Here is a 13744-nt window from a genome sequence, read left to right on the forward strand (position 1 = left end):
GTGCACCACCACCCCGTTCCATTTTTCCCTTTTACAAAGGCTTTGGGCCCTTTCCAGTTATGTCTGACAATAACCAATACAGTGAATCACTAAATAAATCACTTTTTAATTGGTCTTTTCTACTGTATTCTACTTCAGGAGCAAGTGTGGAGGCCAGGGAACAACTAGAGGGATTCTCTTCTCCCACTGTCTGGGTCCCACAGATTAAACTCACTTTGCTAGGGTTGCCATCAAGCACCTTGGCTTGCTGAGCCAACCCAAGATACATTTTTCATCAAGTTTTACTCTTTACTTTAAATGTGTAGAAAAGCATTATTAATAATAAATGCTATAATTCCATATAGAATTTTCAACATTTAAAATATGAAAGTTTCTTATATATTTTACTCAAAAAATATAAAATACATTACTATACAACTATGTGAGAAAACGGAATAGAGGAGAGCCAGCAAGTCTATAGGCTTTGCTCATTCACTTTAAAAATTTCCACTTTCAGTTATGTATACCTGAGGATAGATTCCCTGGAGCTGGAGATAGGTTGTGAGCTACCTCCTGTGGATGTTACGACTTGAGCTCAGGTACCCTGCAAGAGCAGAGTGTGTTCTTAACCGCTGAGCCACCTCTCTATCACCATCCATGCCATTTTAAATAGATGTTGGGACAGTCAAATTGTAACTATACTTATATTCTTTTTAGTTTGGTCAAAAAAATTAACATTTAAATATGGGGAACATGAAGTGTTAATCTTCCCCAAATGATGAGATGACAGCCTACATGAGTTATGTTGAACTGTGAAAACCCTTATTAGCTCTTTTGACAGAGGCTTTTTCGGTCACTAGCCCAGGCTGCCCTCTGACACACTGGCTGTCTCAGCAACCACACACTTAGACTGATGTGAAATTCCATTATCAAAATGAAAATCAGAGAGGTAGTAGATTGCCTCTTAGGCCTTAGTCTCTTGACAGTACAAATTCTTTTAGGGATTAGGGATCTCGGACTAGAGGCCTTTGCAGTCTCCTTACCAGCTGAGGTTGCTGAGCCCTGAATGTCTTATGGAACAGTTGTGCAATTTCCCACACTGCAATTCCCCTGCCTCAAGGTGGTTCCTACCATTTTATGGACCTGGAAGAGGAGGGCCTACAGAGCCTTCCACACCTGCCTGGCCCTCATGACTCCTAACTCTGGGTATCCAGTTCTTAGTAAAGGGTGGCTGCCGGGTCCTGGACTATGCCTCTGAAAGACCCCCATAGGGAGACCCTCACTCAAGTCTCGGGACCGTCGCNCACCCAGTAGGACACTGAGACCGGATCTTGTGATCACACGAGGAATTTTATTGAAAGTGAGACAGAACGAGACAGGACGAGAGCTCAGGCCAGCATGCTGGGGTCGAGACTCATGCTCCAAGCAGGAGTAGAGGAGTTTCGACCCTGGCCTGAAGTTTTACAGAGCTTTTAAAGGAAAAAACCACAAACCAGGGGGAGGGAGGGGAGATCATAAATTCTTTTANCAGTTAGATCATGTGCTACCTTAGGCAATGCTTCTGGGGCGTTGAGACATTCCACAGAGGTCGTTGGAACATTATGATTGTTCCAGGAAAGGTAAGGTATGTTCCGGGAGTGGCTGAGGTCTGAGGACCAGGTGTTTATGACTCAAGTGTTTATGATCCTAACAGGTTGCTAGGAATTTTCCACTCTTCACCTCTTTCTTACCCAGCACCCCACATTCACCTCCCACCCTACAGTCCCTCTTCATCAGTATTTTTGAGGTTCCCTTTCCTTTTGGTTCTCTCAGCCCCATATCAGCCATTTCTCCTTCCAGACACATCCTTCCTTCACTGTTTGCCCTGTAAACTCCAGATAGACCCCCGTGTTAGCATTCTGTCTAAACTCTACCCCACAGTTAGTTACTATGCTCCTCCCCACAGTTACCTGACAACAGCTGGCCCACTATGAAAGGGGCTGCTTGCCCCTCCTCTCTCTCTTACCCCTCCTTTCTGCTTTTTTCTCTCTTGCCCTCTTGTGTTCTTCCCTTCCCCTCCCCTTACTCCAAGTGGTCATGGCCGGCCTCTACTTCTCTACTCTCTCCCTCTCTCTGCTTTTCTTTGCCTCTACTACTCTCTTAACTCCCCTCCCCATGCCCTGAATAAACTCTATTCTATACAATACCAGTTGTGTGGCTGGTCCTTCAGGGAGGGCGATGCCTTGGCATGGGCCCGCTGAGGCATCCCCTTCCCCCCATACCTCACCACACCCCCATAGAACATATTTTAATACTTCTTTATCTTTTTATAATCACAGCGTTTGGTGCCGAGACTCGGATCTAGAAACTCTGCAGTTTGCATCCCATTTCAGCCACAAGAGATCCACACTCACTGGTAATCCCCACATCCCCCACTGGTCAGAGCAAACTGTTCATGGTCCCAGGGGGAGAGTTCTTGAGCTCAGAGCTTACACCTCTGCTGCCTTGACCCCTATTTTAGGACTTTGCCCCTTGTGTGAGATTTCCCTTTCCTTGGAGACAATTTCTCAGAAATTCCCAGCCCGGGTGAACTGGTCTCTGGCTCAAGAGCACAGGCTCTGAGCCTTGGCTCCCGGCCCACAGGTGATGACCTGGCAGTCTGGCCTGTGCTAGAATCTCTCTCGGGTTATTAATGCTCTCAGGACGCTGGTAGTAGCAGTTAATAATGCTATTCTCTCGCCCAGGGGTCAGTCTTCGCCACCTCTGTCTCTATTTAATGGGACGACTTGGTCTAAAATAATATCTCTACATCGCCGCTAAACTAGCACTTTCTCGCTAAAAACCTGTAGCTCAGACTTTCCCCTCCCCCCAGCCCTCAGTTGCTGGCTCTCACTCCCACTGCGGCAGCAGGTTCTGCCGGTTCAAGCGGCTCTGGCTCTGCCCCCTGCCAGGGACTCTACTGCCCTTCCCCTCTTCTTGCTCTCTGCGACAGTCTCACCCAGACTGGCAGTTGCACTCGGCTCTCTCAGCCTGCGTGCGCTCTGCTGGTCTCTGCCGTCCTCACTTGTGGCCTGCTGCAGACCAGTTAGGGACCCTACTTGCTGTCCTTCCCCCTCTGCTCCTTAACTCTGCTCTCAGTTCGTGGTGGGAAAAGCCTGTTCCGTCTGTGAGACTTGCTGTCCCATGTGCACAACCACCTGCTGGCCCCTGCCAAAGCCGTTTTCCTGCACACGCGAGCCCCTTTCACCCTTCCTCTTTCCCTCTCTGTCTAGGACTTATAAAGGCTAGCGGTGGGGTGCACCCCAACTACGTTGCTAAGACACGCTCTTTCAGGAGCTGCCTTTCCCCGCCCACTGTGGACTCTGGGCCAGGACTTCTGGCTGCTAATGGGAATCCCCGCCCCTCAAAGGCACAGACCCACAGGCCTGACCTGCGGTGCCTGTCTCTACTGCCACTGGCCCATTGCAGTTCTGCCCCAACCCACCAGCCCGGGGAGACACAGGCCTTGCTGTGCAGCTACAGCCACCAACGCCAAGGCCCTGCCACCCAGAACCACTGCCACCTACTGGCTGCTGTGAGACTCATAGACCTCTACCACGGGAACTGGTGCCACCCAGCCTCTGCCATGTGGGCTATGCAGCACAAAAGGCCCAAGCACTTATCTATCCATGCTCCCACACCCCTGGCCTGTTCTCATGGCCTGAACCTGCCTGGACAAACTCATTTCTGTCACCATGATCTTATGCCACTGTTGCCAGCTTTCTTATTCTAGTCCTAGCCAAATATTCCTTTGCTAATACAAAATATACTTTACCTACACAACCTGTCAAAGTTACCTGAAGTTATCATTCCTATCCTGTCTTAATATATTTACTACTGTCTTAGTCAGGGTTCCTATTCCTGCTCAAACATCACGACCAAGAAGCACTTGGGGAGGAAAGGGTTTATTCGGCTTACACTTCCATACTGCTGTTCATCACCAAAGAAAGGCAGGACTGGAACTCAAGCAGGTCAGGAAGCAGGAGCTGATGCAGAGGCCATGGAGGGATGTTCCTTACTGGCTTGCTTCCCTGGCTTGCTTAGCCTGCTCTCTTATAGAACCAAGACTACCAGCCCAAGAGTGGCACCACCCACAAGGGGCCTTTCCCCCTTGATGACTAATTGAGAAAATGCCTTACAGTTGGATCTCATGGAGGCATTTCCTTAGCTGAAGCTCCTTTCTCTGTGATAACTCTAGCTGTGTCAAGTTGACACAAAACTAGCCAGTACACTCATGTTATCGCTTTAACTGATAAGCTATAGGAAACCCACTCAGATCTGCCTCTCATGGACCAAATAGGCTCCATCCTGACAAGTACATCTGCCTAACCTATTCCAGAGGATGGGATTCCCCTGGGTTTCAAATGTACATCTTAAGAAAAAAAAATTTCTTTCTCCCAAACGTACTTAATCTCTCTATACAATAACTATATTGTGTTTGAGCATCTTGTCAAGTCCAGGCGCTCACTACATCCAGGACAGCTCCAGAGAAGCAGCCTCCCTCCAGATGCTCCATCTCCTGTCTCAGACACAGACGCTTCTCCTGGACCTGCTCCTTCTGACCCATCCTCAGATGGCTCCACAGACCCTGGACAAGGAAACAGCCCACTCTCCTGAGACTGGACAAACATCCCCATCCCTCTAGGTTCCCGAGAGATGTCACCCCGATGTCAGCATGAAGCAGCCAGATATCACAACGACCCTATTTCCGCTTTGCCATCACATCTTTCCAATCTTTCTTTTTTAGTTAAACCAAAATGGGAGGAATGTTAGCACTCTGTCTAAATTCCCCCTTCCCTTCCCCCCTCTCTCCAGGTGACCATGGTCAGCCTCTACTTCTCTGCTCTCTCCCTCTCTCTGCCTTTCTTTGCCTCTACTACCCTCTTAACTCCCCTCCCTATGCCCTGAATAAACTATTCTATACTATACTGTCATGTGGCTGGTCCCTCAGGGGAGGGGGATGCCTTGGCATGGGCCCACTGAGGCATCCCCATCCCCAATACCTCACCACACCCCCATAGAACATATTCATAGACCTTTTTATCTTTTTATAACCACAACATCCCAACCACACGGTCCCACAGCCAGTTCTGCACTTGGCTCACTGTTTACTCAATTCTTCATTCTGACTTGTAATTTTTAAAGTTTTCCCAAGTCCATTACAAAATATCCAATGCAAATATTCAATACAATGAAAATATTCTCAAAACCATATGAAATAGTCCAGAAGTACAGCCTAGTATCAATACAAACCTCTCCCCTTCTCCCGTGAGAACTAAGGTGGTCCTTCCGTATTTTCATCAACTGTCAATGTAACTGTATACTGCACTTTCATGTGGACAGCACATCCCAATTTTTTTTTTTTAATTGAACAAGTCAACTTATTCAGTTGTGTTAGGCAATGGTGACTTCAACCTCAGCTCCTGGCTCAATACAGATGGAAGAAATCTGCTTAACAATCTCAGAAGGACTATGTAAATCAATGAGTTGCTTGTGGATCCTCATCTGGAAACGATCCCATGTCTTGGAACCTTCACCACAAGATGTTTTTCTGGTAGTGATTCTCAAGGTCTTGGTAGGCGTGCACACTGGTCCTTTCACTTTCAGATTCTTTTCCTTTGCGCCTTTGATCAAGTCTGTACAAACCTTCTCCAGCGAGTGGCTGGTGAGTGTGATTCGAATTTGGTGAATCGCCACTTGGGTATCTTTAAATGCCATGGCTGAGGTGAGGCTTCCTGACTTGTTCCTCAGCAAGAGTGAACAGAGGTGAGTCAGGATGGAGCACACTGGCCTGAGCTCTGCAGCGAGCACCACCAGGTCTCAGAAAGGCCCTAATTTCTTATTATTGGCTTGTAGATGATTTAGACTTTGCATCTTTATGGATTCTCAGGTATTAACCTTTCAAAGCGCGCGCACAACCTTAAGAAAGCTGTATTGCTTTCTATCCTAAGAGTGATCATTTATATTTGTTTTCTGTTAATTTATTACTTTTACATTTGCTGGATCTTTGGATTTTTGTTTGTGACTTTGCACTTACTGGTAGTATTATTTACCCAGGCTAACTATTCTTTTACTCACTAATTTGAGAACGATCACAGTGTCATAGTGAAACATGTGGACTCTGGAACAGAACATAGGCTTACAGAGGTCAGTCACTTGCAACGTTGGTTGTTCCAGAATTGTTAGTTTACTGTTTCATTAGGTTGGTAAAAGAACACATTGACACCAAGGATAGCCTCACTATAGGATAGATACACGCTCAATGACAGCCAGTCTTTTATATTTTGCACATCAATTCTTTTATTATGTCATGAATATTGACCTTTTGTGTTTACCTTTATCTATAGATATCTGTAAGAACGAAGCTTTATAATGTATTAGTATCTGTTAACATATTATACATAATAATGGATTGTATCATATTTTCATACATAGCCTTTCTTTCACACATACACACAAATAAATATATAAATTAAAAAAGGAAATCCCCTACAGCAATGTCCACAGGCCAACTTAAACTAGAATGAATTTTTCTACTCGGGTGATTTTTAGATTGTTTCATTAACCGTTAAAAGGAATGACATATATTGTAAACTTCTAAAACGGAATTTCATATATAAACTGAGACAACCTTTAAGGGGTCCTATATAACCAGCAGTGTGTACAGAACACTTACATACAGAAGACTGCACACGTCTGTAAAGACTGTTTGCACGGTGGTCTATGCTGTGAAAAGTACAAAGGGAAGCCTGAGAACAGGAGAAGACATCTGGGTAAAGTCTTTGCGCTCTTGAGCTGTTGCAAATGCGAGTCAACAGCCTTGTACAAAGAACCACCTCATCGCTCCTTTCACCTCATGCCTGCCTGTTCTAGCTGCTGACCACTCAGTCTCACCCATCACCTCCTCAAATGTGCACCCATCATCACATTCTGCTGAAACCCCCAGAAAGGGTCCTTCACACACCTGCTCATGTAACACCAACCCCAAGAACATTCAGCAAGACGAAGACCGGGCTAGATATGAAGATATGGATGGCGTAGTGTCAGCACAATGTCCCCCACACAACCAGGACATATACAGCAATACATCACACAGAGGATTTCTTAAATAACTGATGCTTTTGACAATTTACAATTATTTATTTATGTCATAAAATACTTTTATAATATACATAAGAAAATCCATGTTTAAATGAGTAAGAAATATAATGGCAAGTGATAGACTTAGTGTTTATAAATGAAACCATCAATAATTAAGTCAGAGAAGTAATACAATATTTAAAAACTGAAGCCATGCATTTCAATATCTTTAAATTTCAAGGAGGCATTGGGCTTTTAAAGGTAATACATAGCTTACTATATTTTTCAGTGATCTCAGAACAGATTTGTAGACAGTGTCATAGATAAACATGAAAGGAACGTAAGACAAGAACTCCGGGAAGCACAGGAGTAGTCCAACAGCCTGGTAAAGGTTCTTATGCACTGTTCTTCAACCTACATTTGCTCTTATTGCAAGAGAAAAAGCTAAGGTTAATATGAGGACTCCAAGCTATATGGAAATAACTCTTTAGTCAAGCCTGAACACGGTGAGAATGTGCCCCACACTGCACACTTAGGGTCAGAGTGAGCGCTAGCTGTGTGACTCTTAACCCTTCAGTATAGAATATGCAGGCCCAAATGTTACAGTGTCCTGCCCACAGCTCTGAGCAACTTAAACTATTGTTTGCTGCCTTTTCTCATCTCTTTACTAAACTGTCCTGAAATGTTTCTGTTTGTGACTTACAGGAGACCCTAATACCTTCAAACCCACAGCTCCAAAGGACAAATCAGAACTTGATTATAATATATAGCTTTTGTCATGAATAACTGGCTAGTGAGGTTTCTACAAAACAAGACTCTTAATGTTATATTTAGCATGGATATCAATTCTCATGAATATTGTTAGTATTTGACTGTCAAACATGTACAAATGCAAGACAAACTGGGTGAAGTTTTACATAGAAAAGATATAAATACTGCATAATATGTAGTGAATATTTGCACATACCCTTTTATATTTAAAGCATAAAATACAACTTGCAAATCTGGTGCTTCTAACCCTGTCTTCTTAAGACCCTTTTAACACAGCTAGCAAAGTCTCTCATGGGGCAGAAGCTCCCTCGGCTTAAGGCTTTCCAACAGGCTTGTAGCACGCATCAGGCTGCCAGAGGCGAATATCAACTATAACCTGGTTGAGTTTCTGCATCCAGAGATCCCGCTCTTCTTTAGTATCTGCAGAGAGCCAGTTCCTGCAAGGGCAAACAGAGGTCAGCTTCCATCCCCCCATTCCATGCGCCCCACCCTACCCTCAGCCCCCTAATGCCTTTGCTTGGAAAACATAACTCCCTCAATGAACCAAGACTTGCTGCCTACCAATAACTGGATACAAACCAATAGCCATGCAAGGAAGTGCTCTGTACAATGGTGCCACCGTTCATAATGCGGTTAACTAGTCATCACACAAAGTCCTTAGTGCGTCCTCTTTCTCTTGTTTCCTTTTCTTCTTTTTTTTTTTTTTTCTTTTCTCTTCCCCCCTCCCCCCCTTTTGAGATGGAATTTCAGGTCTCATCAAGTGACTTCACACACTCCCGTATCTATATCCAGCAACATCTAATCTCCATCCCTAATCACAACCGCAGGCTGACTTCAAGCTTGTCTTGGGCATTTGCGTTGGAAGCCTCTTTGCTGACTTGACATAGGGTAACCTGGGAAAAGGAAAGCTCAATAGGAAACCATCAGACTGGCCTGTAGGGCAACTCTGTGGGGTAACTGGGTGGGGTGGTGTCTTCATTAAGAACTGATGTGGGCGGCCCTACCCCTGGGCAGGTGTTCTGGGTTCAAGAAAGCATAATGAGCAAGCCATAAGGAGCAAGCCAGTGAGCAGAGTTCTTCCATGGCTTCTGTTTCCATTCCTGTCTCGAGGTTCCTACTTGAGTTCCTGCCCTGGCTTCCCTCAGTGATGGACTGTGTTATGGAAGAGAAAGCCAAATAAACCCTTTTCTCAAATTGCTTTTGGCCATGGTGTTTATACTTAGTGATGGACTTGACATCACTGACATTTTCCATATGCTTAAGAACAAAGTCAGAAATTACTCAGTTGACAGAAATAAGCATGGTACCAGTACATACTTGGTGACACAGAGTGTGTCCCTACATTGGCTGACAAGAGTTTCTCGATCGTCTTCTCTTTGTGGTCGGACAGTAATTAATTCCAGAGTGTTACGTCTTGCACAAAATTCTCTGTTGGCTGGTTCTATCTGATGACTGATACAATTGGCCAGATTTATCCTTCCTATGGGATTCTTCAAAAATAAAATGTACAAAGTATTAGAAAACAAGCAAGGTTATTTAAGTCAGTATGTATTAAGCAGCTTTTAAGTTTATAAATTAAAGTAAAAAAGCCATTAGCTTAAAATGTTTAACAACCAGGAAAAGAATAAGCATGAAATAGCCAAGCACCAGAAATATCTTAGCAGCCTGGGACTTCACCTAGCTTAAGCCATGTACACATTCCTCTCTGAGCAATGCTCTGAGCAAACTATTAATGACCTAGGACCCCTCACCTCCATCAGGCCACACATATACTTGCTTTAAACAATGGGAAAATGTTCGCAACCTATCAACCACTTATTAACAGCCAGATTATTTTCAAACACAAAGGAACACAATCCAGTAACTACAGGCAATGGACTGACCTGCCCCACCTGGTTTGGGTGCATGCTCAATAATATACATCTGTGCTCCCAGGGAAACTTTTAGGACAACCCCATATTGATCATATTATGACTATGTGTGCATATTCATATACGTGTCTCAACAATTGAACATGCACTCACACATACACTATACACACGTCCAAAAACATTGTAGATCATTAGAAAACAATATAGATAAACTCACTTTAGATAACAGAAAGTTCCTCAAAATGTTTAAATAGAATTACCATATGATACAGCAGTCCCACTAGAGGAATTAGTGGGATTGCTCTGGAAATAAAACCAGTATGTCAAAGAGATCTCATTGCAGGACTACTCGTAATAGTTATGATACGGAAAGAACACAAAAGACCATCAAAATATGAATTAATTAAAAACTGGGGCACTTATACACAATGGGTGGTTCTGGATGAAAACAGCCTTGTGCTTTGTGAAAGATGAGCACGGATGAAGTTGGAAGATACTATGGCACAAGACCGGCCACACACTCGTTGGCATATGCTCAAAGGACTGGAGGTCCTATCCAGGTACTTGCTCAGCCATGTTTGGAAATGGAGACACTGTAAATGTCCTTCAACCGATCAATGGATAATGAAAATGTGGTACATACACAGTATGGAATAATATTCAGCTGTTAAAAAAAAAGAGATTTTTAGACAGATGGAACAAGAAAATGTACTAAGTGAAGTTCTCTAGACCCAGAAAGACAGACACTGTTCTCTCTCTCATTTGTGGCTCCTAGTTCCAAGTACAGATGTGAGTACATGACCTGGAGTGAATACAGAAAGCAAAAAAGTAATTTTTCTGACTGCAAAGTAAGGATGGTCTTTGTTTTGATTTTGGTGTTAAGACAAAGCAGTACAAGCAAGCAATATAACAAGCTGATAGATTCAATTCCCTTAACAATAGAAAGTGAAGTCAAACCAAAAAGAGCAGTGAAAAGTAATTTCACCCCCTCCCCCCAAAAAAGGTAAAGAATGGAGAAAGTTCCTGTCTGATATAGTGGCACATGCTTGTGATCCCAGACCTTGAAAAGAAGGTAGGATCAGGAGGATCTCAAGTTATAGGACTCTCTGGGTTACATAGCAAGAGCCTGGTCCAAAAAGGGATAGAGATCAGTGTAAGACAGATATAAATGGCTGTTTTAGTTACTTTCTATTGCTGTGACAAAGAACACGACCAAGAACACTTATAAAAGAAAATGCTGGGTCTCCTGAGGGTTAGATAGTCATAGAGTCTATGACTATCATGGCTAGGAGCACGGCAGCAGCAGGCACTGGGAATGGCACTGGAGCAGTAGCTAAGACTTACATCTGACCCTCAAGTTGGAGGCAGAAAGAACCAACTGGGAATGGAATGGGATTTTAAAACCTCAAAGTGACACATCCCCAAAAAGGCCACACTTCCTGCCCTAGTTAGGGTTTCTATGGCTGTGCTGGGACACCATGGCCAAACAACTAGGGGAGCAAAGGGTTGATTTGGCTTACACGTCCAGTTCCTCATCAAAGGAAGTCAGGGCAGGAACTCACACAGAGCAGGAAGCTGGCGGCAGGAGCTGAAGCAGAGGCCAGGGAGGGTGCTGCTTACTGGCTTGCTTCTTATCATGGCTTGCTCAGCCTGCTTCCTTATAGAACCCAGGACCACCAGGGATGGCACAACCCATAATAAGCAGGGCCCTCCTGCATCAATCACTAATTAAGAAAACGCCCCACAGCTGGATTTTATAAAGGCATTTTCTCAACTGAGGTTCCCTCCTTTCAGATAACTTCAGCTTGAATCAGGCTAAAAGAGGAAACTAGCCAGCATACTTCCTAATCCTCCCAGTTTCACCAACCTGAGTCCATGTATTCAAATATATGAGCCTCATTCAAATCATCACAAAGGCCAGACACAGAAGACAAGGTGCTACTCCAGTAATGAAGACACAAAGACAACTACAAAGGATGTGTGTCTCACTCACACTGACAAGAGCTGGGGATGCTAAAGTGTTCGTGAGAATGGAGAACCTTTGGAGCACACGCAGTCCCATCTACCGACTCAACCGTGAATAGCGCTAACAAGAGAGGAAAAGCATGTCTAATGAATCTGACTCAGTCTGCTTCACCTACGTCACTCAAACCCTAGCTCCTCTTTACACCTCTGACAATAACTGCAACCTGGTTTGCAACATCAATAGCATCCCACAAATCCTTGGGTAGCAGAGAAAAACCAATTAGTTTTGCACAATCCTCTATGCATTGCACACATACCCTTCTCTGAGGCTTTGTGCTATTTCTTCACCTTCCATCCTTGCTCCATGAACTATTATCATGCCCTCTATCTTCAATCTCACTGGCCTTCTCAAAAGCCACAGGGCTGCATTTAAATGCAGCAATGCACAAACACAATAACTAAATTCACTGTGACATGTTTGGACAATGGAATTCTATACAGGAGAGGAAAAGGAACAAACTAGGGCAACACGCCAGCCTAGACTGACTGAACATTCCACACTGACTCAATGGTATCGTTTGTGTAACAGTTAACAATATGCAGTTATAAGAACACAACTAGGGCTGGTGAGATGGCTCAATGGGTAAGAGCACCTGACTGCTCTTCCAAAGGTCCAGAGTTCAAATCCCAGCAACCACATGGTGGTTCACAACCATCTGTAACGAGATCTGACTCCCTCTTCTGGAGTGTCTGAAGACAGCTACAGTGTACTTACATATAATAAATAAATAAATCTTAAAAAAAAAAAAAGAACACAACTAAAATGCTAAGAAACACAAAGGCCCAGTACACTCTCACCACAGACAGTATCTCTGGTAGAAGAGAAAATCCTATGGGGAGTTTAAACTGAAGAGCTCACTCAAATAATTTTTTTAATGCTTTCTTGAATCTCTTAAATGTTTTAGAATATATTTAAAAATAATATTAATTTTAGAGCTGGAGAGACGGCTCAGTGGTTAAGAGTGCTCACTATTCTTTCAGAAGACCCAGAACCCACATGGTGGTCACGACCATCAGCACTCCAGCAGCAGGGGGATCCGATGCCCTCTATTGGCCTCCATGGGCATCATGCACACATGTGGTACAGACATACATACAGGCAGTACACTTATACATATAATATAAAAATAAATCTTTAAATTTTTTTCATAATTTTAATAACTATAATGTAATGCTATTTAGTAACTATTAAAAGCATTATAGGTAAGTCTATTGCTTTAGAAAGATATCAGAATATCTTATCAAAGACAAGTTCAGATTACAAAGTATTTGTTTTTGTTTGAATCAGACAAGTTCATAGTCTGGGGATTTAGGCAAGCCTAGCAGGCGTACCAGACACGAGGCTTGGGCTCAGTCTCCAGCACTAGCTGGGCAGAGTGGGAGGGTAAGGGAGATGATTCATGGATGCATACATAATTACTACTATATACTGTTAGCTATAGGAGGGCACACAGCCAGAACATCAACAGTTATTTTTCATTAATTCATACATAAGGGAAGCTAAGGGAAGCGGACAGGGGACATGCATTCATTAAGTACCACAGAAGCCCAGCAGACCTTTCTCCACTGAGTTGAGTTGTGTCAATTACCTTTCGCCTCTCATCATCTGGGTAAGTCCAGTAAGAGATACAGTTGCCAGAGAGAACACACCATCTTCGGTGCCAGGCACCAAAGCCACTAACATCTTCAAATATGGTCTGGAAGTTAATGAAAACACTGATATTAGAATTCATCCATCCATCCATCCACCAATCCAACTCTAACTCTCTCTCTCTCTCTCTCTCTCTCTCTCTCTCTCTCTCTCTCTCTCTCTCTGACAGAGTGTTTCTGTGTAACATCCCTGGCTGTTCCTGCTCCTGTAAATCAGGCTGGCCTGGCCACCGAGATCCTCAAGCCTCTGCCTCCCAAACTCTAGGATTAAAGGTGTGCGTGCATCACCTGGCTGACATTGGAAACTTAAGAAAAAGTTTCCATATGCTATGGTTTTTTTTTGTTTGTTT

General features: G+C 43.8%; 1 protein-coding gene and 1 pseudogene across 1 annotated transcript in view; both read right to left on the reverse strand.

Annotated features, from left to right (window-relative positions):
- Window positions 1-5391: 5391 nt before the first annotated feature.
- LOC110302326 lies at window positions 5392-5715 on the reverse strand (annotated as a pseudogene).
- Window positions 5716-6500: 785 nt separating this feature from the next.
- Window positions 6501-13744, reverse strand: part of Anln (anillin actin binding protein) — a 60273-nt gene continuing 53029 nt past the window's right edge. The window contains exons 22-24 of the mRNA XM_021171934.2: window positions 13334-13441; window positions 9166-9338; window positions 6501-8285 (exon numbers count right to left, since the gene is read on the reverse strand). Coding sequence (XP_021027593.1) covers window positions 8162-8285; window positions 9166-9338; window positions 13334-13441 — 405 coding nt within the window. The 3' untranslated portion in view covers window positions 6501-8161. The remainder of the gene's footprint in view (window positions 8286-9165; window positions 9339-13333; window positions 13442-13744) is intronic.

Source organism: Mus caroli, chromosome 9, assembly GCF_900094665.2.
Source record: "Mus caroli chromosome 9, CAROLI_EIJ_v1.1, whole genome shotgun sequence".
Lineage (NCBI taxonomy): Eukaryota > Metazoa > Chordata > Mammalia > Rodentia > Muridae > Mus > Mus caroli.